Here is a 25,313-nt window from a genome sequence, read left to right as displayed (position 1 = left end):
GCAGCTTCCTGTCTGAAAGCAAGTCTGTGACCAGAAAATTATACAGCCTCCTAAAATCAACTGAAGAGAATGAGGTAGATCTTGCCAAAACTCAAGAGCAATTTGGATTCTATATATTTGGGGTTTCTTTCCAATGGTTTTGCATTGAGTTACACCATGCAATGTGAAAACATGTATTATTCAGTTTGGAAAAACCTGACAGCTGCTTTTTAAGGCATTTTAAGGACTGACCCGCTGACCAACTTTCTGTTGTCACTAGCTCTTAGTTTTCCACCTCACATCAGAGTCTCAGTGAAACCACATAAAGATATCCAAAACAGTAGTATATAAACAACATGCTTAATGCTTTTCTAAACATTAAACATATTCCAAGATATCTTTTGGATTAAAAAGGTTTCAGAGACCAATCTTTTACAAACAGTGATCAATAGCCTTCTTTCTACCAATACAGGAAGACTCTAGTTTTGGCATCTCTGTTGCTCTTAAGTGTAGCAGGGAGTGGATAAAAACAGCCTGTCAGGTAATCAGATGTATAACCCCCCACACTGTAGAAGTTAAAAACAACAAACTAACTCCCCCCAAAAATCTTACAGGCAGCCACCTCAGTCACAGAGCATTAGGGTACTTTACTTGGGACCACAGCAAGTAAAGTCCCAGCAATAAGAGGCAACAGCTGAGGCAGCTTTATATAAGAAAAGGCCACAGCCACTAAACACCCTGCAACAGCCTAAGAGCCAGCAACACCAGGGAGCCTGAGCATGCATCTCAAACATCAACATGCACCTCCATTTAGACATCCTCAGTTGCTGCAGCTGTTTTTGCCCACTGACAGGCATTCATTTCGGTCTGGTCCATACCATGTGATAGCCAGCCCTAAGTCCCATTGGAGATGACCTGCAAACTTGAGCCCCAGCAGCAGCTCCCCAGTGTCTGCCAGAGATGAACATCTGCTTGACCTCCTCTGGTTCAGATCACATCCCTAAGCTCCCACTACAACGGCCTCATTCAAGCCACTTAATAGCTACCAGCATGCAGGCAAAAACAGCTGGCTTCCAGTTAATTTGGGATTTTTGGGCAGAAACTTCATTGCTTTTCTCATAATTTTGGCAGCCAATCACCACAGCATTTGGGTACATGATCTCAGTCACTCACGTTGAAGGCAGAAATGCATTTATAAGATCAGTGGCTGCTGCTGTTTCAAAGTCATGCCTAAAAACAGTTTGAACTTTAAAGCTACTGATCTGTGTGAGCACAAGGAGCAGCTTCTTCTCTGACCTCTGTACACTTATCTCTGCTGATTTGATGAAAATATGGACATCAGCACAGCAGGTCATCAGGAGTGCACATATCAGTGACTTCATTTTCTTTGAGGTGCACTTGAAATGTCTGTAGGTAAATCAGAGTATCTTCTGCCACGGGGGGTTACTTATGGGAAATTTCCTCCAAGAAGCTTATCTGCAGGGTGCTTTTACCTGCTTATTGAACAATTTTTTACAGGTATTTAGACTAAAGAAAGTCATAGTAATTTATTTTAAAATATTCAAAATGCCAAGTGATCAGTGGGCACCCTGAAGAATCACCATCAACATGGCAGGAACAAGAAACAGAATCTCTGAAGGGAAAAGATAACCACACCTGTACTAGTAATAGTTGTAACAAAAGATGTATTTCCCAACCCCAAACCATAGCGGTTGGACACATAGTATCTACAAAATTTAGACTCCCAGGAAAAAGCAAAACTCGACACTTCACCTTTATTTGCAGACATTTATTAGTATTTTAAATAAATTAAATCGGAATTGCACAGCAACACATACCCAGTTAATCGCTGCAGTGCTCACCGATACTGCCGCCTTAAAACCTCGTACTAACGGAGGTCTGTGAGTTCGTGACGCCCCTCTCTCCTCGCTTACCCCCGGAATCCCCCTTCCCACGGCACAGCAGCAGGCCACCGGCCCCCGCCCCAGCCGCCGCCCCGAGCCCCGCGCTGCCTCCCGGTCGGCTCTCGCCGAGCCCGGGCTGCTCGGCGGGCCCGGCCCCGGAGCGCTCGCCCGCGGCGCCTTGTGGGACTGGCGGCGCTGGCCGCGGCCCGGGCCGGGCCCGGCGCGGGGCTCTCGGCCCAGCCGGGGAGCCCCGGGGCAGCTGCGAGGGCCCCCAGCTGCGGCCGGTGCAGCTCATGCAGCCCCCGAGCACTCGTCCTAATGGAACGTGGTGGGCGTTTGGCCTGGCAAACAATTACTGTGGCGGGTTCCGGGCTCCTCGGCACAAGAGGAGCTGCTGGAGAGGGGCCAGTGGAGAGCCACAAAGATGATGAGGGGTCTGGAGTCTCTCTGGTGACGAGAGACTGCGGGACCTTGGCCTGCTTCGTCTACAGAAGACGTGAGTTCACCAATAGATACAAATATCTCAAAGGTTGGTGCCAAGAGGACGGTGCCAGACTCTTTTCAGGGGTGCCCAGGGACAAGACAAGGAGAAACGGCCTTAAGCTGAAACACGACAAGTTCCACGTCAAGGTGAAGAAGGACCTCTTTACACTGAGGGTAGCAGAGCACTGGAATAGGTTGCACAAGGAGACCACAGAGGCTCCCTCTGGAGACATTCCAAATCCACCTGGACACATTCCTGTGTAACTTGCTCTAGGTGACCCTGCCTTAGCAGGAGAATTGGACTAGGTGGTCTCCAGAGGTCTCTTCAAACCCTAACAATTCTGTGAATGTAAACCAATATAAATAACGTGGCTGTAACTAAGACCATAATCAGGCACTCAATTTACTACACACTTCAGGAAATAGCTACACGTTCTGCAGAGTGCCTGCAATGCCTCTTGGGTCATACAAAATGCTAATATATATACACAAAATGTCTTGTTTTCAACAGGTCCTTCTATTAACTGTTTTGTCCAGGAAACCCTGACTCATTGACAAAAAGGCTCTTTGCAGTAATTTTTATTTTTTTTTAATTTCTCCTCCTTTTAAAGGAAAGTATCATTCACTTTTCCAAACAAATACTTAACATCAAATTCTTACACATGCTTGCTTTTTAATAAAGGAAGTGTTTTATTTCTCTTTCAAATTGCATGTATCTGACAAAATTTAACACTGAATTGTTTTAAAAGCTTGTGCTTTAGAATTTAAGTCTGAGACCTCTTAATCTACCTGGTTTTTGGGTTTTTTTATTTACAATTTAACGTTTATTTCCTGAACCTCCAGATTGCAATCTTGCATTGCAGTGCATATGCTGAGGTAGGACTGCAGTGTGGAGACACAGGTATTGGCACTGGGAGAGTGACAGAACAGGGATAGGGGAGGTGCTGCTCTTGCACAATTATAACAGCTCCAGCTACTGAAGAGACACAGGACGAGGCAGGAACCTTCACACAACAGACAACCCTTTCTCCTACAGTTGTCACTTGAAATGAGTGTGGAAAAAAAGGCAGTCTGACGGGTATGGGTGTGACACCAAGGAGCACATTGTAGCAGGCTCTGGTCCTGGACTTCTGGGGCTGCTTGTGTTAGCAGAGGCTCAGGCACCAGATATGACTTGGCAAAAGCCTATTCAGCTTGTGAGGGAGTTTAGAGACCAGGCATGAAGAGATCTTTTGTGGAGTTTGCAGGATGGAGCTTCTCTTGTAGTGGATAAATTGTTCAGTTGGCATTGATTGTGTGTGAAAAACATGTGACTTCAATAAAATGATAAGGAATAATAAGAGTTGCAGAAAGCTATTGAGACTGAGCAGCAGCATAATGACAGTTAACTGGAGAGAGATCCCTGAGAGCAAAGCAAAACTGAGTACCACGAATGAAAGTTTTGTATCTTCCTGGACAGCTCTGGTCTGACAAAAATTACTTTGGAAGGAGAAATTTTGTTCAACACGCCTTCAGCACTAGCACTATTTCAGCAAGACCCTCTTGAGAGATCAACTCATTTGGGAAGAAGTTGTTTCTTTCTACCTGAATGGTGAGGGGGAAAAAAGCACTAGCCAAAAATGAATTTGGATTAAAATTTAAAAAAAAATCTCGGGCAGTCATGGAAAAGCTATCCTAGATTTGGCTTTGGGTGCTTTTTGGGGGGGGGGCGTTGTTAGTTTGGTATGACTCTGAGTTAATCACTACTATAACGTCACAGCTTTTTACAGTCAGTTAAATCTACAGGCTAGGTTTTCTGTCTCCCAACTCTGCTTCCTCCCTAAGAACAGCTGTCAGCATCTGTTGACATCACTACTAAAGAGTTCCACAAGTAAATAATCCCTAACTTAATGGCTGTATTTAGACATGTTCTAACATATCCAACAGAATCTTAATACCCTGAGTGTCAAATGGCAATCCAAGACATTACAGGAACAGACAGGTACATCCCAAATACAAGACAGTGCTAGTACTGCCATTCTTCTTGGATGACAAGGAAAAGTACTCTTCATTTTTCCATTCAACACAGTTCTTTTTGGAAAGAAACAGACTATCACCAGAAGACCACAATGCTATGTATACGAGCCTCATTTCAAGTAGGTTCCTCCAGCTTCGTGTAAATGGAAAATATTTCTGAAGTGTATCTGGCTGTGAATATGAGAATTCTGGGGTAAGGTAGCTTAGGACTCAAAGTCAAGAGTTAACATGATTTGGATGTCTACGTTTCTCATCCGTCATTGCTGAGGTGTGATCCTGTCTGTCACTGCTGAGGGTACAGGCTGCTTGTTAACCTTCTGTGAGGTGTAAATACTGCAATCAAGGAAGTAGCTACTACTCTCTTCAGGTATTTGTTTCTTCATTTCATGACCACTTTGATCTGTCAAATTTTTACCATAGTGCAGCCTGCTTGTCGTTTAACATCTCCTCTGTTCACCTAGTTAAATTAACTTAGACTGCTCCAAATAAATCCCTTTCTTTTTAGATTTATACTTGTAGCTAAGTAATCATTTGGTTATTTTCATATTTCAAGGCTTGTCTCAGTCAATCCCTTCAATTCACCAGTCATCACCAGTCAGTTTGGTGGCTTAAGTTCAGTCCTTGCAGATCTGCAACAGCTTGCATGTGCTTAAGTGTTCATCCCAAATGCAAGTGCAGAAACTCCTGAATCTTTCCCCAGGAGTGTTCCTGTGCATGGGCATGTGCTTTGCTCTCTCCACCCCCCAGAACAGGCACCCCCAGAACACGATCCATAGCTACCTGACAAAATGGAGTAGAAGGAGGATCAATTCGGTGACCCGCTCCTGGATAACTCAGTAGCTCAAAGTTCTCTTTCCCATGCTGGCGTAGACGCCTGATTGCCAGCTCAGCATATAAGGAGCTCTTCCACATCCGATCAGCTTCCCCTACCACTAAGAGAAAGTGACCTTCTGCTTTTTCAATGGGGATCACGCTAGGAGAATTAGCAGGATTCGTTGGGTCTTCCAGAGCTTCAAAAATGTCAAATACACCAGAGTCAGAGACACTGACTTTCTTCATATCAAAACGCAGCCCGGGCAGAGTCATGTCACCATAATGCAGGTCTGCAACTGTGTTTGAGCTACAGCCAGAGATTGAGACAGCAGCCACTACTTCTGGCAAGAAGGTGATCATGGAGAGTGCTAATTCTGCCCCTTTCCCAGTACCAATCACTCCAACTCCTGGTCCTTTCACCTTCAGATAAGATAGGGGGTGGAAAAGAGAGGAAGAAAGGAATAAAGGAAGCATACATTATAATGGGATTAGCCATTAATTGACTTTGGAGTTGCTTTATTAAAAAAAAAAAAAGGTTAGGTTAATTATTGATGTAACCTGTTGGAAAGTGGCAGTCTGGACTCGTGCTCCTCCTCCTGTTTATGGTCTTATTTTTCAGAGACACCAAGACATCAAACCCCACAAAAAATGCCGACAGGCACAAGGCACATCACTCAGTCCTTACCTGGTCCCTACTGCATGTGTTAATGCAAATTTTTCCCATTTTCCTAAAACAGGTAACTGGAAACTCAAGTCTCAGGAAAATAAGGTAACCTCACAAATTACATTTGAAGGATTAGATAAATAGCATTTGTCTTATCTTTTTCTAGCCTGGAAACTAAAACTGAAAGCAATACCCCACATCATCAAATTAATTCTTTCAGCTATTACTGAGCAGTGTCATATCATCCGCTCTTAAAACTAATTGCTTTCATGTAAGAAAAAAACCCAAACAAGCCAAACATTTTTATCACCACTGGTCCTGTTTGGAGGATACTCTAGCATTCACTATCCTACTGAACAGCAATCTTCTAGCTCCAGCATAAATTTAACAGATACTCTGTGCTGGAAGAAATTCACTCTCCCCAATCAGATGTGTAAACTATTGGGCCTAAGCTTGCCCAGCAGAAACTGATACTCAAATATAAAAAAAAAAAAATCAACACCACCACCACGTATGCATAACTGCTAAATCCTCCCTAGTCCCAAGAGATTTCTCACTGCACTCACCTTTGGGTGACGCTGTAGGAACCTTGCTGCCTCCTCAAAGTACTCAAGTTTTAATTCTTTCAAGACCTTAGGAAGATCTTCAAAGTCAAAATATGGCAGAGAAAGAGCAGCAAAACCATGGGTAGCCAGGAGACTGGATCTAAATTCAATCAAGCCTCCTTCATCACCATACATGTCAATCACTCCAGGAAAGGGACCATCCCCTGTATTAAAGAGAAGAGTTACAGAGGAAAAGTTATCAAACAGGACATAAAAAACTGTCTGGTGAAGAGTGAACAACAAAATACAGAATGCTTAAGACATTTGCTATTAATAGTCATATAAGACATTAGCTATTAATAGTCATTATTTTTCCATTTGCACAGCAGATATTTAAGAGAACCAGTGCTGTATCCTGCTCCAGCTATTTCAAACTAAGAGTAGGTCCAAGTCCTTACATTCCTGTAAAAATATATGAAATTACAGGTTTTGCTTTTTAAAACAAAAAAACAAACAAAACCAAAAAAACAACAAAAACCCCAAAACAAACAAAAAAAATTCTCAACAAAAATAACAACAACAGTTCTAAATGTATTTTTCCATGGTCTTAACCTCTGGCCCTCAGACCAATCATACACCAAGTCAGCTATTTTCCCACAAAGTCACTTCTTAATTAGCAAAGTGCAAGATCATGAGTAATGAAGCAAGAGCACTGAGCCCTTGAAGTAAATTCTACAAAACTTACGTAAACTCTGGAATAAACTGCATTGAGCAAAGATAATCCATTGTTAAAATCAACTGGACTTACTATCTCTCTCTCAACATGAGCACTGTAAGCCCTGGCAGGAGAACTGCTCCTGCAGCCGTGATGAGACAGAAGGCCAGACTGGAGCTCTGTGGGTGCGGCTGTGTGTGCAGGGCTGATGGACAGATAAACGTGTGCATACATGTGTACCATCTGTCCCACCAAACTACAGCAAGAATCAGAACCACAATTCCAAACGGCCGTGCTTTTGCAGCCAAGGTTATGTTGTAAAATGTTTGTATGCCAAGCCAGGCGATCTTAGGTTAAAAGGCTAAAGATGCTACTTAATGGAGCTTTAAAGACCCCAAGCAAGCTAATTTTTTTTTTTTTTTCCCCCTGGGACCAGATGTCACATCTGATGTGCCCTGATCCAGCTCACTACAACCATCTCAGCACAAAGAGGACACGCTTGTTGCAAGAGTGTGTTAACTCTCTGACACTACTTGTATGTGCTAAAGAAAAGGTCTCTGGCATTTCAATACACTTGAGAAAAGGACATTTTCTTCCTTTTCCTTTTCGCATGTCCTTCCTAGACATGCTAAATGATGGAAACCTCCCAGATTAAAGCATTAAGAAGTCAGAAAGGGACAGAAACATGCTTTTGGGTTCTTACTCGTTCAGGTCTGATGTTTTTTCATTGAAGCTCAATACTCTACTTGAGAGAAAACAGGTTGGGATAAATTTATTATAATGCTATGATCAACAGCAACCTTTAGTTAGCAGCCAGCCTATATGACAAGAAAATACATATCACTCCTACCTAGAAAGCTTTCTAGCAAGAGCATGTAATCAGAACACAGTGATAGGTGAATGCATTTCTCTCTCGTGAAGACACTCTTTACCTTGCACAAGGATCCTGAACTGCTTCTCTGAGTGCCTACACATGCCCAAGTATAGGGGTCCTGCAGAGCTCACTAAAAAGCAGGATTAAACGGGCTAGACAACTTTTTACCAACATTTAAAAACAAACAAACCTCCACATCTGTAGCTCTTATTCCTGAATTGAGAAATCGCTTTAATATTAAAATTACATCATAAGCCCACTCATCTCTCACTTTTAATAAGAATGGTTCACATTTAAGATTCCTATCTTAAAAATATTAACTTTTTTTGTCCCTGGAGCAAAAAAGGGTATGGTCATAATGCTGTAACTGGATCCTCCATAATGAAGGATGGCAGTATCATTTAAGCAATGATTCCAGACTTTTCACACTATTACAATGCCAGACTTTCCATAAAGGGGAAAATGCAGTTTCATCTTGCAGATGTCTGGATTCCCACTGAGCTCAGCAGAAATCAAACTCATCTTCTAAGGCAGGATAGATCAAAACAATGTCTCAGAGATGGAAAATCCAGCATGCTGACTAAACATCTGAAATTCAAAGTTCAATCTCTGTTGTTTTTTTCCTCAGTGGACTTTGGATCTGTATCTAAATGGATAAAAAATCATTGGTTTGGAATGAAAATACTTAAATACTTAATAACTGTAGTCATACTTACAGGAGTTGCTGAACCAAGCAGTTTTAAATTAGAGGTAATGTGGAGGGCAGTTCCAGTACCCACAACACACAGGGAACTACAAGAATTTTAACTCTTAGCTCAAGTGTACAAACACAATCACTGGTGTAAGGTTTCGTTTTCCAACACCACTCACAGACCATCAGAATATCACACCTCTTAAAGCACAACTCTCTCATAAGCAGAACAGGCAGAACTTGCTCATAAATCCATTTTGGTTTTATACCACGAAAGTAACCCAACTACTAACTGTAGTAACTCTGTAGGAACAGAGGTGAGATACATGTATTTTTTAGAATTTCATCTGCTGCTCTGCTTCCTGGCTTGTGTTTCAAAGGGAAGACATTTAATTCAGTCCTACTTAGGGTAAAATCCTTGGGACATTCAGCACAGGCTCACACAATGAAGCGCATCAGCTTTTCTGGATGTTAGATTCTGGTACTCCAGAGCAAACATCAAACCTACTGAAAAACCACAGCAACGAAGTAAACTCTACAAGCCCTGTTCTGCTTTAGCTCCGGCCCGTCCCGCAAGAGCCGCCTCCCGTGCCCGCCCTGCTCGCTGCCGCCGAGAAGGAGCAGGCGGGGGGCACGCACAAGCGGGGCCCTGGCGCCACAAGCACTTGGGATGTCTTCTTAGGAGTTCAGGGCCACCTGTCTGCAGGGCAGCGTTCGGCTGTCAGCGAATGCGGCTTCCCCCGATGACAGCCTCTGCAAGGGTTTATTTTAAGAGACTTTCCTTGCTCTGGTCCGAGAAGGCGGGGGGTCCCGCCGGCCTCGGGCCGGGGCACTCACCCGGCGGCAGGAAAAGTGAGCCCCTTACGACTCCTTCCTTCAGCCGGATCCTCCGCACGCCGGGGGCCGTGAACAGCCTCTGCACCTCGGCCTTGGCCACCACGGGCCCGGGCATGGAGCCGGGCGGGCTGTGGCCCTGGTGGACCAACACCTCCACCTTCATCGGGGCGCTGGTGTTGCGGGGAACGAGCCGCTGGTACGGCCTCTCCATGCCGGCGGGGGCCAGGCTCCAAAAGAGCCCCATGGGCTCCACGCCGGTGTAGTCCCCGCCGTGGGAGGCGTCCGTGCCCAGGTGCAGCTCCCCGCGGCTGTCCGCCCGGTAGTGCGCGCACGACTGGAAGAGGCAGCCGCGGTCATCGGCCGCCACCGCCCGCAGGGTCACCGCCTGCCCCGGGCTCAGCCCCGCCACCCGCGTCTCTACCCGCTCGTCCGCCGGGCCGGCGGTGGGCGATACGGCCAGGCTGGCAGCCCGTCGGGCCGGCGGGGTGCGTGCGCGGTGCGGCCGCGCCGCCCGCAATATCGCTACCGCGGCCGCCGCCCCTTCCAGGCGTCCCCAATAGAGAGCAGAGCCCCTCCCCGCCCACCAGCCCCGCGAGGCCGCCAGCCCCGGGCCGCTCCCGCCTCCCTCAAACCATCCAACTGACTGGAGCAGCGAGCCGTGGGCAGCGGTTAAAGTTTCACTTTAATCCTTTACAAGTACGGGGGATACAAAACGCACAAACGGGCCTCACGCACAGGCAACAGCAGGGCCGGATACGGGCTGCAGGCAGTAGCGGGTACAACGCGTTCGGGGACACAGTGCAAATGCGCCGGCAAGTCCCAGCGTCTTCTTCACCCCCACGCTTGGGTTTACAAAGTTACCGGCGATCCCGGCGGGGCTGAGCGCTCACCCCGCTGCGTGCAGCCGCAGCCCCGCTCCGCCACAGCGGGCCGGCCGCCTCAGGCCCCTGCCAGGCCGCCTCACGGAGCCGCCGTGCCGGGCTGTTCTCAGCAGCCCTTAGGAGCTGGCAGCTGAGGTGGCATTTGAGGAATGTACAGGCAGGGAGCTCCGACAGTGCTGCGGACCTCCACAGCTATACCCAGCCGTGCTGAGGAGACACCCGGCAGCGACTCCAGGATGACAACTAACACGACCTGTTCTGTTGTTTCTTCACGCTTACGAACTTCCACAGACTGTTTAAATGTCTCATTTCTACTGCATGCTCTCAGAACATCACATCAAGCTATGGGCTGTTTGTTGCCTATAAATGTGAAGTGTTACCTGAGGGTGCTGGCACAGTACTATTGCTTTTGGTAAGTGAAATATTAGATATTTTTAAGGCAGATGCATTTTAGTGGTTTGAGAGAAGGACAGGAGCAACAAAGGAGGGAGAAGTACACAGAGAGAACAGAAAGATTACTGGAGGCAGATTACTGCCTCCGGAAAAACTGGAATACTGGAACTAGAACACAAAGCTGGGCAATGGCATACATCTCCTCTGAGAAGGCCAAGACATGTTTTCATCCCAGTTCTCAGCTTGGATGAGTTACCTACTACTTCAATTCACACTCAAAGCACACAGCCTTACCACCATTTGTTTTCCCAGCTTATAACCTTGTACTACATTAAAACAGGAGGCCATGGGCTCTAACCCAGATTAGAGGAGGCTGTAAAAAGGAAGCTGCTTTCTTGCTTTCACCCACCATCATCCTCCAAGAAACCTAATAGCTTATTCTCTGATGTTCCTTGTTCTCATTCTGAGCCATTTAACAAAACATTTAACAAAACCAGCATCTTCATCTGTAAAGTAACCCAGTTCCTATCAGAGCTTACTGGATGTTCCAGATGGCTTGCCTGTGAGGTGTTTACAAAAGAAATCTTGGATTTGCTGCCAAGCATCTATCTGTGCCTCACAGTGTGCTTTGGGCTCCCCTCCCCACATCACAGGCTTGCCAAATAGCAGGTGCATTGAGGCTGCACACATTGGGAAAAAGGGAGGTTCAATGTAGTGTCCTGCTCCAGGATAACAGACTATCTCAGGCTTTTCCTTCCCATGAGCTTGCAAACGTTTGCTCCCCTCAACTGCAAAGAATTCACTTTTCCAGTTGTGATCATCCTGGCCAACAATGAACAAGAAGCAACACTCAGCCTTCTCCAAAGGGATAAAGCTTTGCTGGTCAGGCCCTTCTAGTGGGCTGTTCAATACCTCAACAATATCAGCAATCCCAGACTTGCCGACCTTGATGCGTTTTTGATTGATACCAAGGGGTGGAATGGTGATGTCCTTGTAGCGGAGCACCGCACCCACATTTGCCACCGAGCCGTTGATAAGGGCAGTGGCTGTGATGCCCTTTAGGAAGGAGGCCATGGAGACGCACAGGTCACCCCCCTTAGAGTGTCCAAGCAAACCAATTCCTGGACCTTTAACCTGGAGGTGAGAGAAGAGAAACCACAAGCAATGAACCATGGCATGTCAGTTCTTTAATATATTGCCATGTTTGCAGCTGTGTCTGTACAGATTTGGACCTCACATACAGGCATCTGAGGTTCTGTGTACAGGGCCCATGTCTGAGGGATCTTAGGCACTGTTCTGTGCTTGATTTATGATCCTAAGCCCTACTGAGACTGCAGCATCATCCTAACTGAGCTACAAGGTTCAGTGCTGAAGCAGAGAGTACAGCTGTGCTTGCAAATGTGCAGTCCCAGATTCACTTTATTTATAATGCAGTTGAGAGAAGAACGGGGAAAGAGCAGGGGAGGCCTCCTCTACTCCTCCTTTGCTTTCTTTCAGTGCAAAATGCTCAAAGTCAGCAATGACTGTGATATTGTCACCACTTATGTTAAATGTATTTATTATATTCCAGGTTCCCCTATTAAGAAGCTGACGTGGGGTAGCAGGCTCCACATGAGCTGCTCTCCTGCTTCTCTAGAATGTTTGGTATCTAACTCACAGGAAGTAGTCTGAGGTACCTTACTCATTAAAATTTATGTTAAAAATATAACCTATTAAAACCATTTTTCTAGGAGAATTGTACAGTCCCCTGGAGTCAATCTAGACTAGGTTACCTTCATTTTCTTTTACACAAGGCAAATTAACTAGAATAGGAAAGTTAAATGACCTTACTGGATGCTGAAATCCTGTAAGGATACTGGAAGAAGGTTAGCTAATACCACAATGCTTCAATATCCAAAGACTCTCAGGGGCAAAGAGGCTCTGAGACAGCATCAAAATTTAATACCTTCTGTATCTTACTGCCAGTGTAACAGGCTTCAAACCCACTGACTTTGAAATATGGGAAGGGGAAATTAGAAAATATGGCTGAAACTGCAACACATTAAAAACATGTGAAGGTGTTAATGGGAGGCAATAGTACTGTACTGGTCTCAAGGGAAAAAAATGCAGGGGGAAGCAATTTCCAGATTTTTTTGGGCAGAGAGGTGGCATGAGCAGTTAAGGTTAAGGTGACTAAAAAGCAGTCAAGACCTTTAACAACTGCTCATCTTTCTGAGGCTGAGGAAGGTATTTCTGTTCATTCTCCAGAGAAACCAAGTGTTGGTTTGTGCAATTCTAGCTAGTGTCACTCACAGCTACTTATAAGGAGATGTAGAATTGAGTGGGGTTCTCTTCCAAGAGGTGCTGAATTAGAAGGATCCCTAAGTGCACAACTAGCTACTAAAACCCACACTTATGAAATACCAACATTTGGAGTGATTTTAAGAGCTTATAAAATACACAGCATCAAATGTGTATTGGTGGATTTCCTTGAGTTTCCTTGGTTTCCCTGAGACCTGGATCACAGAAGGCTGTCATGTGCTCCACAGCTGAAAAGGACATTTCATTCTGAAGGACATCCTACAGAGCATAAATCTAAAATCCCCACTGCAAGTCCAGTAAGGCTCCAAGAAACTAGCACCCTAGTTATGACACTGGGCTGAATGGAGTAGAAATTACCAGTATGTGACCAATGTGTCACTGTTTCACTTGGCCAGTTCAAAAGGAAGAGTTTGAATAATCTGCCAGAGAGCCATTGCAATGGGAGTTAAAGATATAAAACAATAACAGCAAACTCAACAGCAATGCTGTTTTAAGTACAGCAGCTCTGCCCCATCTGTAGTCTGACAGGACCTAACTAATGAGAGTTCACTGTAGTGAGAGTCAATGAACAAACCAACCTGGGTGTGTTGTAACATATAGTTTACAGCTTCTTCAAAATATTCCAGGTGGAATTCCTTCATCTCTTTGGGAAGATCTTCATAGCTGTAGAAAGCCAGAGCCAGCACAGCAAAACCGTGGTTGGCCAGCAGGCATGCCCTGTATTCAGGGAGTCCTCCTCCAGTTCCATACAAGTCAATAATTCCTGGAAAGGGGCCACTTCCTGAGAGAGACCACACAACAGTACACATTAACCCACAATTTTTAATTTGGGTTATATATTATAATATAATTTTTAATATATTCCAAATTCATAGGTCTAGGAATGTGTCTTTAAAAAACAGAATGACAGCAGCAGAATGGTATTGAGAGTCCTAAATTACTGTGGCAGTTTTAATGAAATGACTACATTGCTTCAATATTAAACACATTAGCACAAATTAGCAAGCCTGCTAATGTTTTAGATAACACCAGGAAACAAGCAGCTGGAACAGAAGGGATCTTTTGACAGTCACAATTAGTTCTCTGTGTCATGTAAATTCACTGCAAATGTATTATGCTCTGCTCCAAAAAATACCCAGCAGCTTCTCTTTAGTGCATTTTTCAGAAGGCTAATCCAAAAAAATCCCATATTCTGATGGTTCCAGCTTCTCAATTTTAGTGTAAATGCACCTCAGTAATTTATTCTGGGATTAAGAGAAGAAAGTATTTGAAACCAGCCTTGCTTACCTGGTAAGGGAAGCATTAAGTTATGTTCATCATGGGACACGGACTGAAGTCCAGAGCTGAGAGGGATTGCTGCCAAGTACTAACCAAGTATGGAAAGGAGGAGGCCAAGAGGGAGACTTCTATTCCTGCTCAGGAGGGAGGGTGAGGCTTCCCTCAGGTGTCTGCAGACTAACATCAAACGTGTCTAACAAGCAAGAACCAGAAATTCACCTCCAGCCTCAAGGAGACAGAAGTCAGAGCAGTCAGAGCCCAGGGCACTGGCTGGCACAGCACATATGATTTTAGCACTGTCATGAAAGAGTTATCTGGGACAGACAGGAAAGAAAGGGGAGAGGGGAAGGCACGTGATACATAGAGGAGCTCCTTGGGGTTCCAGAGATATGCTTGGTGAAAACCTCTGTATCAGGGAGGGAAGGAAAGGTGGGATGTGGTGGGGGTGTGGCTACTACAGAACCAAGGGACTGCAAGAGATGAGGCTTCCTACTGAAAATCACCAGAAATCTGGAGAGCTGATGGAAGACAACACAGCATTTGTCAGACAATCTGAACACCTCACAGGCCCTTTTCATTACTTTCTGACAAAAATACTGGCAGGGCAAGTCTCTCCAATGTTTTCCTTGACCTGCTCGCAAACAGGGAAGAACTGGGGACAATGTGGCAGCAAAAGGCAACTTGGGCTACAGCAATTCCGACGTTACTAAGTTCAGGATGTGTGGAGAGGCTGGAAAGGGAAGCCTCAGACTTAAACTCCACAGTTTAGGAGAGCATCTTCCACGTACTCAAAAGAATTACTACCCGATTTTCCCAGAAAACAGCCAGACAGAGAAAAGGTGCCTTGAAAACTGGCTGACTCCACCTCCCATGGCATTTGGGAACAAGTGTACTGTGATCACTGCCTTCATGTCCGGTGGAACAGTTAAACAGACACACGCGCTTCAGCCCATGAGGCTGCTCCGTGTGAGGAGTACGGCCAGCAGATCAGAGCTGGTGGGGCTGAGCAGGCCACGCCTTGAGGAGTGTCCAGTCCCTACTGGCGAGACGCAGCTCGCCCTTGTCCTCTGCCTGGTGCGGAGCGCCGGGGGAGCCTAGAGGCGGACTGGCTCCGGACCTGCGAGTGCGGGGCCGAAAGTAGAGGCAGCAACATGGGGGAGGGAGCCCGGCCTGGCCGGTACTCACCGGGAGGCAGGAAAAGCGTGGCCCGGATCCTGCCTTCTCGCACCGGGACTCTCCGCACCCCGTCCCGCAGGAACGCCCGCTCGTGCTGCGCCTGGGCCAGGAGCCGCCCGGGGCGCTCCCCGTGGCCCTCCAAGACCTGCAGCTGCAGGAGGAAGGGGCTCTGCACGTCCCGCTTTACCAGGCGCCAGAAAGGCTTCTGGGGCTGCAAAGCCCAGAGCAGCCCCATGGGCTCCAGGCCGGAGAAGCTGCCTCCCGGCAGCGCAGGACAGCGGGCGAGGTCCAGCTGCCCGTCGTCGCCCGCCTGGTAGCGGGCAGTGGCCTGGAAGAGCTCTCCGGTCTCGTCCCGCAAGGACGTCCGCAGGGTGACCTGCTGCCGCGGGCCGAGGCCCTGCACGGCGATGGCCAGCGGCTCATCGAAGAGGCTGCGGGCGGCGGGCGACAGGCGGATGGAGGGGGCCATGGAGGAGAGTCCCTGCGCGGGGCCTGCCCCGGGGCTCCGCGGGGCTGCAGGCGCGGGGCCGGGCCAGGGCAGCCGCCTCTGCCAGGCACGGGAGCTGGCCCGGCTCAGGGAGCGGGCACTGACCTGCCACATGGCTCCGGACCGCTCCCGCCTCTGGGGGCGGATTCTGGGGCAGATCCTCGCGAAACCAGGGCCGCGCTCGGGCCTAGAGTGCCGCTGGCACGCCCCGGCGGGGAGGAGCGGGGCGGCAGCGCCCTTGTCCCGCCCGCCTGCTTCCCTCCTCCGTGCCCATTTCCGTGTCTCCCTGCATGCCCGCCTCCTCTTCTGTCTTCCCCCCGCTGCCTTCCCCGGCTGTGGTAGGCTTCATCCAAGGCTGCCGAATCCTTGAAACCCGTCTAGGCCGCGGCGAGCTCCTTGGTGTCCCCCCGAGCTCTCCCGGGCCGGGCGGTGGCTGCGGACAGGAGACGTGGGGAGAAGAGGAGCCAGCGAGCAGAATCGCAGTCGGAATTCACTGGACAGGCAAGGGCCGGTGTGGGACAGACCGGCAGCGATGGGACAGCTCTGCACGGCACGGCCGAACTGTGCCGTGCCGCTCAGCCAAGGGACCGCAGCAAGGGCCAGCTCCAGCCGAGGCGGGGAGAAGACACACCAGCACTAGCTCGCCATTGCTTCTTGACTCCTTGCCGGCTCTGCTTCTCTGTTCGTTACCCCAAGGCATGGGCAAGGTGGGTTATGTCTCCATCAGGCTGTGCCCGGCCTAGGCAGCTGCACAGCCGGGTGTATTAGGAAGGGTGGTTAGGGTGATCGGGGATGCAGGAGCAATAAGGGAGGAGCACTTTCACAGACTATTTAGGTAGGTCAGGAAACATGTGGCTCTTCTAATGGATTGTGCAAGGATTTAAAAAACAGGGTCATTCAGTCAATCTTAGGCAGAGATGGATCTTCTGATCCAAAAGGAATTGCAGAGGGAGAGCTGTTTCCTGAAGCTCTTACTTTTCCTGGGAGATGAAGGCAGGGATGCCTCATCCTCTGAGCTCCTTGTGTCTGTCTTAGAGGTGTGAAAGAAGTGGAAGCATTTAAGGAAATCTTGAGCATTGCCCTAATTGGAAATATTAAGTGATCAGAGATATTGGGCAGTCTTTCATTCACCATGGAAATTACCCTTTCTCTCCAAACAGGTGAGGTGTTCTGTCATCAAGCATTTGGGTATGTTGTCTGCCCTGAATGGGTGGCAACTATTCCTATTGTTGAGAACAACACTCTGTGGCTTACATTACTGGATTTGATCATGGGCTTGACCATATGTGGGAGCAGATGCTAAGGGAAAGGGTCCTGGAGGCTTCAGAAAAATTTGTCCTCCTCCATGCTTGGTGACACAAGAGCTGTGGAGAGAGGGAAGCTAAGGGGCTATGTGTCCATCTTCTATGGTCTCCTGTTCGCACCTGGGCAAACTTTGATCCCAAGTAGCCGTAAGCTTTCTTAAGCCTTCACCTTGGGATGAGAAAATAGTCAAGTTGGAAACCCTGCTTCTAACCAAAGCACAGCAAAAGACTCCTTGTCTTTCAAATCTCAGTTTCTTTATTACAATTCTCATCCCAGTAACAATTATTAAAATGTTCCACATCATGTAGGAGAAGATCAAAATGGCTGTAAATGCAACAGAAAATTTTTTTTGCATGATATCTTGGGGCCAGAAGTATCCACAAGCCAGAGCAGTTCCTTTGTAAGGGAAGATGGAAAGAAGGCACAAAAGGCAAACAACCTTTCCCTTAACCAGAGACAGCCCAGCATCATGCCCATAGCAGCCATTTTTACACACTTCCAGCAGCACGGAAGTCAGAGATGTGTCCATTGCAATGACACAGTCACCAGAGGAGCAGTGCTGCTCCAAAATTGTCATTAGAGACAATTGTCATTAGAGACCATTAGTATGACCTGAGGACAGCATATGCGTGTAGAGACCACAGTGACACGGAGGGCCCTTCACCTGGGAGACAGGAGAAAATGCTCATCAGTGCTGAGCTGAAAAGCTCAAAAGCTGATTCACGGAGGGCAAGATTGTCCAATGCTGAGAGTTTCCAAAACCACATGAAGAAAGTCATGGCAATGATTACTTTTCCTTCTGGAGAAATGACAGGCACATCCTCCCACCCACACTATACTTCCTCCTCACACTGTACTTCAAACCACTCACATGCAGAATGTTCCCTGGTGTTCTGAAATCAGCCAGGAGTGGGGGGACATGATTTCATCCATCTGGGGACAGCTTGTAGGTCACAGGTATGAATTATTAGTCTTAGACCCTGGCAGATGCTCTTTACTTTTTACTCTTGAAACTGTAGGAGGATAATTGGTAGCAACTCATGAAGGCTTTCTCCTGCACACACTTCCCACCTTGCTACATCTGATCTGTTTTGTGATGTTGCCTTGTGATCTCTCTCCACTCTTCTTCCAGTGCATGAATACTTGCCCCTTCTCTTTCCTAGAACTCAGACACCCAAAATCCTTGCAAAGGCCAGCCCTGCCAGGTATTTCTGCAGCTTCCTCCAAAGATGACTTGGGCAAAGTGAGAGGACTTTAGAGGAGCAGTTCCTGGAAGCCAGAGGAAACGGATGTTCCTACCTGTGGGTGCTGCAGCATATAGTTCACTGCCTCTTCAAAATATTCCAGGTGGAGTTCCTTTGGTTCCTGGGGCAGATCCTCAAATTGATAATAAGCCAGGGCAAGTGTGGCAAAGCCATGATTGGCCAGCAGGCTTGCTCTGGGCTCAAAAAGACCTCCTCCAAGTCCATGTATATCAATGATCCCTGGAAAGGTGTCTTCTCCTGGAGCAAACAAGAAAAAGATCAAAATTGCCTGAAATGACTCCTTTCAATGTTTCTCTGGTTTGGAATACATCAAACAAGGTACCAAACAGGAACTGCAGAAAAGCATCTTTTGGGAAAGACACTATCAGTCAGCTGTGCAGAGTCAGCACCTGAAAAAATTCTAGAGTGTGTTGCAGAGGAAAAAAAGTAGAGGAGCAGAACTTCTTAGGTAAGGTGCAAACTCGTATTTGTTTTAGGAATCAACAGTACTGTGCATTGTGCATAGGGCCAACAGGAGGAAAGTCTAGAGGAAAAAAAGTAGAGGAGCAGAACTTCTTAGGTAAGGTGCAAACTCTTATTTGTTTTAGGAATCAGCAGTACTGTGCATAGGGCCAACAGGAGGAAAGTCTCTGGTAAAAGAATCTTGTTCTAAATTCTTGTCCTGTAAGCAGCCCTGTAACAACAAGTGCTTCACCTACCACTATAAAAGTCCTCAAGGTATCATGGTTTGATAGATGCAATGCAAACTAGAAACTGTATGATTTTTTGTTTGTATTGTGACTTTTTAATATTTGTGATCTCTTGAAAAGCTGTAAGTCACCCAAACCAGTACTTTGTTTCTTTACCAGTTGTGTCTGGCAGCAGTCAGTATCAAATTCTGCACAGCATGCCACAGGTATCTCAGTGGGTGATCAGCAGATCTCTGTTTGGATTTTTCTTGGTCCTGGATGCTCTTTTCCTCATCCTGGGAGAATCCTGAACCTGTCCAGCCAATGCAGGGAAAGATAATGCTTTGCATGTTGCATTCCTTCAGCCTGGTTAGTTTTGGGACTGCAACCTGCTGGAAAGCTCCACAAGCCACAAGCCAGAGAAGGTGACCCTGGACCTGTGGGGAGTGGAGAAGACCTAGCTCACACCTACTTCTGGCTTCAGGAGAGCCACAGGCCTGAGTGTGCTCATGCCTCCCACCCTTGGAGGATGCCCTTCTGCTGCAGTCTCAGACCCTGCACCACAGTGGCCCATGCATCTGCAGATAAGCTGCAGGTGTGGAAGGTGGGAATGTGCTGTGGGGTGTCACAGAGGCGAGGAGAGAGAGAGCACAGCATCTGTTCACTCTCTGCCTGGGGCCATGGAGAGCCCTGCCATCAAAAGCGCTGCTGTGCTCTTCCTTCTGTGGCTGTTTGCATGCAGGCAACAGCACATCTACTGGCTCTTCACGGGCTGTGAGCACTCAGAGCAGTGGCTGTGTGGCCAGGGGCCAGGAGTGCAGTTGTCTGTGGCCCATGGCTTAGCTGTGTGGCAGGGTTCTGTGGACTTGCACTGATAAGCCCAGAAAAGGTGGTACAGCTGAATAAGGCCATGGGAGTGCTCAAGGGAGGTGTGAGTACTGTAGCAAAAGCCCTTTGAGCTCTCTGCCTCTATATGGCCTTAGGTCATTTGCTGAGGAGTATCCAGCTACTGAATCTGAATGTGGAGATCTGTGGTGTAGAGAGCAGGCTCAAGAACTGAAAATCATGACGGGGTATCTCAGTGCAGGACAATTTGAGAGTAGTGAGATCATGGTTGTGAAACACATCTCCAAATAGAACTAAGAGAAATACTGATTAAAGACCGAGCTTACAGTCTTCTTAAGGTGAAGTTTGTTTGTGGTGGCAGTAGGATGGGAATAAATGCTTTTTATCCTGTGCCTAGGAAACAACTCAAAGTGCCTACAAAACAATTCAAAGTGCCAGGCAATTTTTGGCAAGGGCTTATCATTTCAAAACCCAGGCAGAAGGTGGAGGTCAGGGGACTCGGAGGAAATGCACTAACATTTGACTTACTGAAAGTGCCTCAGCTCAGGGGAAGTGGGATATTTTGGATATAAAGTGTATGCAGGTGGCTTTTTCCCTCTCCTGGTCAGCAGGTGGGGAAGAGGTGAGGCAGAGGAGGGAGTCCTGGCCTTGTTTTGGGCGGGTTGCTAAGTCTGTGAAATCAGCCTTCCCACACCCTGGACTCTGGCAGGGAAGTCTTGGTATAGTTGCCCAGAAGATGCTGGAGACACGTGGTGTCTTGGGAAATCCTTACAATTTCAGAAAGGCTCTGTGCCTTTCCCATTGCAATTAGATAATTGCCTTTCCTGCTGATAAGATTTATTCCCTGTAAATGTTCTTGAGCCCCTCCTCTTCCCTCTTTCAAAACTGATGATGCTCACCCCAATGTGGTGGGCCATGGTCACCAAATAGTTACTGTAGTTCTATAGTTAGTAGTTGTTGGGGGAGGAGGAAGAACCCCAACCCCTCCCAGTGAGTAAGAATGTCAAGGACTGTCACAGAGCCCTTCCCCACCACTGTATTCTGCATCTTCTTGTCCAGCAGCTCTCCTCACACACTCACATTCACTTGCCGTGAATTTCTTCATGGTTGTTTTTCAGTTTGTTTTCTTTTCTTTTTCTTTTTCTTTTTTTTTTTTAACCTCAAGCTCCGGTTAAGAATAGTTATTCCTCTCCCTTTTGCAACCGTGTCCTGGCACATGCATGGGCAGGTGAATTGGGAAGCATGGTCAGTGGCATGGGAGTGGGGAGGGAAGGAGGGGGGAAAGGACATGGGGCTTTAATGGACTCCTTCACAGAAGTCATGGAACAACTTTCACCAGCAAAACACCGGTTAGAGAAAGCCGGATGGCTGCAGTTGGTACTCACCGGGAGGCAGGAAAAGCGTGGCCCGGATCCTGCCTTCTCGCACCGGGACTCTCCGCACCCCGTCCCGCAGGAACGCCCGCTCGTGCTGCGCCTGGGCCAGGAGCCGCCCGGGGCGCTCCCCGTGGCCCTCCAAGACCTGCAGCTGCAGGAGGAAGGGGCTCTGCACGTCCCGCTTTACCAGGCGCCAGAAAGGCTTCTGGGGCTGCAAAGCCCAGAGCAGCCCCATGGGCTCCAGGCCGGAGAAGCTGCCTCCCGGCAGCGCAGGACAGCGGGCGAGGTCCAGCTGCCCGTCGTCGCCCGCCTGGTAGCGGGCAGTGGCCTGGAAGAGCTCTCCGGTCTCGTCCCGCAAGGACGTCCGCAGGGTGACCTGCTGCCGCGGGCCGAGGCCCTGCACGGCGATGGCCAGCGGCTCATCGAAGAGGCTGCGGGCGGCGGGCGACAGGCGGATGGAGGGGGCCATGGAGGAGAGTCCCTGCGCGGGGGCTGCCCCGGGGCTCCGCGGGGCTGCAGGCGCGGGGCCGGGCCAGGGCAGCCGCCTCTGCCAGGCACGGGAGCTGGCCCGGCTCAGGGAGCGGGCACTGACCTGCCACATGGCTCCGGAGCTGTTCAGTGCACTGTCTGCATTCAAGCCGAGGCTTCTTTTATAGATGCAGTTTCCCACACACAGGCGGGGGTGGGGGGAATTGAGGCAGGAATGGTGTGGGCACACACGTGCTGGGAGATGCCAGATTTGCCTGGAGCCACTGCTGCGTCCCTGCCAGCACCCACGACAGGGCGGGATCATGACAGCCAATCTCCTGACATTGATGAAGCATCTCAGCTCAAAGAAGAGAAAGCACCAGGGATACCTTATTGCCACCTTTCAGTACCTGGAGAAGGCCTGTAAAATGGGGACAAATTTGTTAGCAGGGCAATGGCTTTAAACTAAAAGACAGTTGATACAGATTAGACATAAGGTAGAAGTTTTTTACAATGAGAGTAGTAAAACACTGTCGTGGGTCGCCCAGAGAGGCAATGGATGTCCCGTGCCTGGAAACATCCAACACCAGGTTGGACAGGGCTCTGAGAATCTGATCTAGTTGAACATGTCCTTGCTTATTGCATGGAGGGTTGGACTGTGTGACATTTAAGGTCCTTTTCAACTTGAACTATTCTATGATACTAAGATTTCCAAAAGGCAGATGCTCTCTTCAGACACTTTTTGATGCATAGTGTGCTTATCTGCTGTGCTCGAAGTTCTCTACAGTAGGCCTGCTGTACTGGACAGAGATACAGCTGCATCCCTCTTTCCTGGGTTTCTCCTGCAGGCTCTTTTTTCCTCTAACTCAGCCAAGCTGCAGGCCTGGGAACATCTCAGGGCAGAGACAGCCCCACCAGCCAGCGCTGCTCTCCTGGCATGTCCTGGGACATGCAGTCTTGCAGCTTTTGTGAGGTGACAACACATGGCATTGCCATGAGCTACCCTGAGACTTAAGTTCCTTCCTCCCTCCTGCTCTGTCACATTCTCTTTTAGCCCACGCTCAAACTAAGAACCTTATCCATGCTAGGGCAGGCCCAGAGGTGTCAGACAGTGCTGCTGATAACATCTGTTTTGAAACATGCTGTGCAGGGAAGGGCTACAATGGGGACGCCCAGGTGCTGAAAACGTGACAGGCCTGAGGCAGCTGCTGGCTCTGAGGTTTGCACCATGTGTACCAAGCTGGCCTGGAGGACAACTGCAACGTGGAGAAACCCAGGACAACTAGTTCAGCTTGCACGAGGTGATGGTGTTCACAAAGGAGGGCCCTCCAGATCTGACAGAAATGGTGCTTCCTGGCCCCCAATTTTGTCCTTGCAAAGCTGTTGGGGGTACTGGTGGCAGTTCATTGTACACAGATGTTTTGGAGTGAGTGTGACTTCTCTGCTGAGGAGGGGCAGAAGGCCCTCAGGGCCTTTCCACCAACAGGGCGCTTGATCCACCCTGGGATGGGAGAGTGATGCAAAATCTGCTTCTAACCAAAGCACAACAAATGATTACATGGCTTCCAAATTTCAGACTCTTTATTGCGCAATACTCACCCCAATAACAAAGAAGGCAAACAGCCTTTCCCAAGGCTTAACCAGAGACAGCCCAGCATTGTGGCCATAGCAGCCATTCTTACACACTTCCAGCAGCATGGAAGTCAGATGTTTCCATTGCAATGACACAGTCACCAGAAGAGCTGTGCTGCTCCAAAAGCAATTTGTCTCTCTCTCATTAGAGACAATTGTCATTAGAGACCATTAGTATGACCTGAGGACAGCATATGCATGTAGAGACTGCAGTGACACAGGAAGCACTGTCAAGTATTAGAGGAATAGAAACCACCCTAGAAGAAACATAACTGTGCATTTTGCACATGACCTGTTTCACCAAAGACTAATGCAAAAAACACCATTCCTTTTCTTGAGCAAAAAGGTTGGGAGTGGAATAGAAAAGGCAAAGCCCTTTATTTTCTGTGTTATGGATGTGCAAAGGTATAGAAGATATTGTAGTTGTACAGCTGTGACAAGGTGTGACCTGCACGGCGATGGCCAGCGGCTCATCGGAGAGGCTGCGGGTCCGCGGGGCTGCAGGCAGATGGAGGGGGCCATGGAGGAGAGTGCCTGGGTGGGGAGTGTCCCGGGGCTCCAAGCCACATGGGGTTCCTGGCACATGGCTCCGGAGCTGTTCAGTGCACTGTCTCTGCATTCAAGCCGAGGCTTCTTTTATAGATGCAGTTTCCCACTCACAGGCGGGGGTGGGGGGAATTGCAGGAATGGTGTGGGCACACACGTGCTGGGAGATGCCAAGTCTGCCTGGTGCCACTGCTGCATTCCTGCCAGCACCCACAGCAGAGCAGGACCATCACAGCCAATCCCCTGAGACTGATGAAGCATCTCAGCTCAAAGAAGAGAAAGCTCCAGGGACACCTTATTGCCACCTTTCAGTACCTGAAGGAGGCCTGTAAAATGAGGAAAAATTTATGAGCAATGTAACAGCTTTAAACTAAAAGACCAATTTTTCTGTTTTATGGATGTGCAAAGTCATGAAAGATATTGTATGACCCTTCACCTGGGAGACAGGAGAAAATGCTCATCAGTGCTGAGCTGAAAAGATTCATGGAGGGGAAGATTGTCTAATGTTGAGAGTTTTCAAAACCACACAAAGAATGTGACAGCAATATTTATTTTTTCTTTTGAACAAATGCCAGGCATCTCCTACGCAAAAATTTTTTCTATTCCATGCAAAATGTTCCCTTATGATAGCCAAGAGAGAACAAGCACAATGTGACACCATTTGAGCTCTGGTTGCAAGAGAAAAGTACGATTATTTAGAGTTAATGTGGAACCATTTTGGTAGTGGGAGGCTGTAAGAAGAGATCGGAGTTCCCTCACGTTGGACAGAGACAGTTTCAGCCAGCTCAGAGATGTACCTGATGCTGCTCAAAGATGAGGGGGAGGTGGTTTTATTTTTCTTTTTATATGTCTCTGTCTACTCTGTTATTTTTTGGTAATGAATTAAATTAATCTTCTCTAAGTCAAGTCTGTTTTGCCCATGATGTTGGGCAAAATATTGATGAATTATTCCCTGTCCTTATCTTGACATGTAAGGTTTCTCTTAGTTTCTCCACGTCTCCTGTTTCTAAAGAGGATTGAAAGAGTGGCTTGGCAGATATCCAACAGCCAGCCAAGGTCAACCCCCCACAGCTGGCCACCAGTAAAGGCTTTTTTCTTTATATTTTCTAGACTAAGGGTTCACATGTGGGCATGTGGTGACAATCCATGAAAACTGCTTCAAAAAATGCA

The 25,313-nt window shown here is 48.0% G+C and overlaps 3 protein-coding genes across 3 annotated transcripts; all 3 read right to left on the bottom strand.

The window, feature by feature from the left end:
- Positions 1 to 3,032: 3,032 nt before the first annotated feature.
- Positions 3,033 to 11,143, bottom strand: LOC120500280 (peroxisomal succinyl-coenzyme A thioesterase-like). Its single transcript, XM_039704924.1, has 4 exons — positions 11,090 to 11,143; positions 9,522 to 10,164; positions 6,426 to 6,628; positions 3,033 to 5,615 (listed from the first exon to the last, which is right to left on the bottom strand). Exons 1-4 carry the CDS (start codon positions 11,141 to 11,143, stop codon positions 5,040 to 5,042), a joined length of 1,476 nt encoding a protein of 491 aa, XP_039560858.1. The 3' UTR covers positions 3,033 to 5,039.
- On the bottom strand, positions 10,186 to 16,339 carry LOC120500546 (acyl-coenzyme A thioesterase 1-like). The gene is made up of 3 exons (XM_039705561.1): positions 15,560 to 16,339; positions 13,675 to 13,877; positions 10,186 to 11,929 (listed from the first exon to the last, which is right to left on the bottom strand). Exons 1-3 carry the CDS (start codon positions 16,149 to 16,151, stop codon positions 11,324 to 11,326), a joined length of 1,401 nt encoding a protein of 466 aa, XP_039561495.1. The 5' UTR covers positions 16,152 to 16,339; the 3' UTR covers positions 10,186 to 11,323.
- A 2,227-nt stretch (positions 16,340 to 18,566) lies between these two features.
- LOC120500548 (acyl-coenzyme A thioesterase 5-like) lies at positions 18,567 to 24,563 on the bottom strand. The gene is made up of 2 exons (XM_039705567.1): positions 21,507 to 24,563; positions 18,567 to 18,844 (listed from the first exon to the last, which is right to left on the bottom strand). Exons 1-2 carry the CDS (start codon positions 22,288 to 22,290, stop codon positions 18,597 to 18,599), a joined length of 1,032 nt encoding a protein of 343 aa, XP_039561501.1. The 5' UTR covers positions 22,291 to 24,563; the 3' UTR covers positions 18,567 to 18,596.
- Between the last annotated feature and the right edge of the window lie 750 nt (positions 24,564 to 25,313).

This window comes from Passer montanus, unplaced genomic scaffold (assembly GCF_014805655.1).
Source record: "Passer montanus isolate IOZ18808 unplaced genomic scaffold, ASM1480565v1 scaffold18, whole genome shotgun sequence".
NCBI classification, from domain to species: domain Eukaryota; kingdom Metazoa; phylum Chordata; class Aves; order Passeriformes; family Passeridae; genus Passer; species Passer montanus.
The sequence above is the reverse complement of the archived record's forward strand: the minus strand, read 5'-3'. Positions and strand labels throughout refer to the sequence as shown.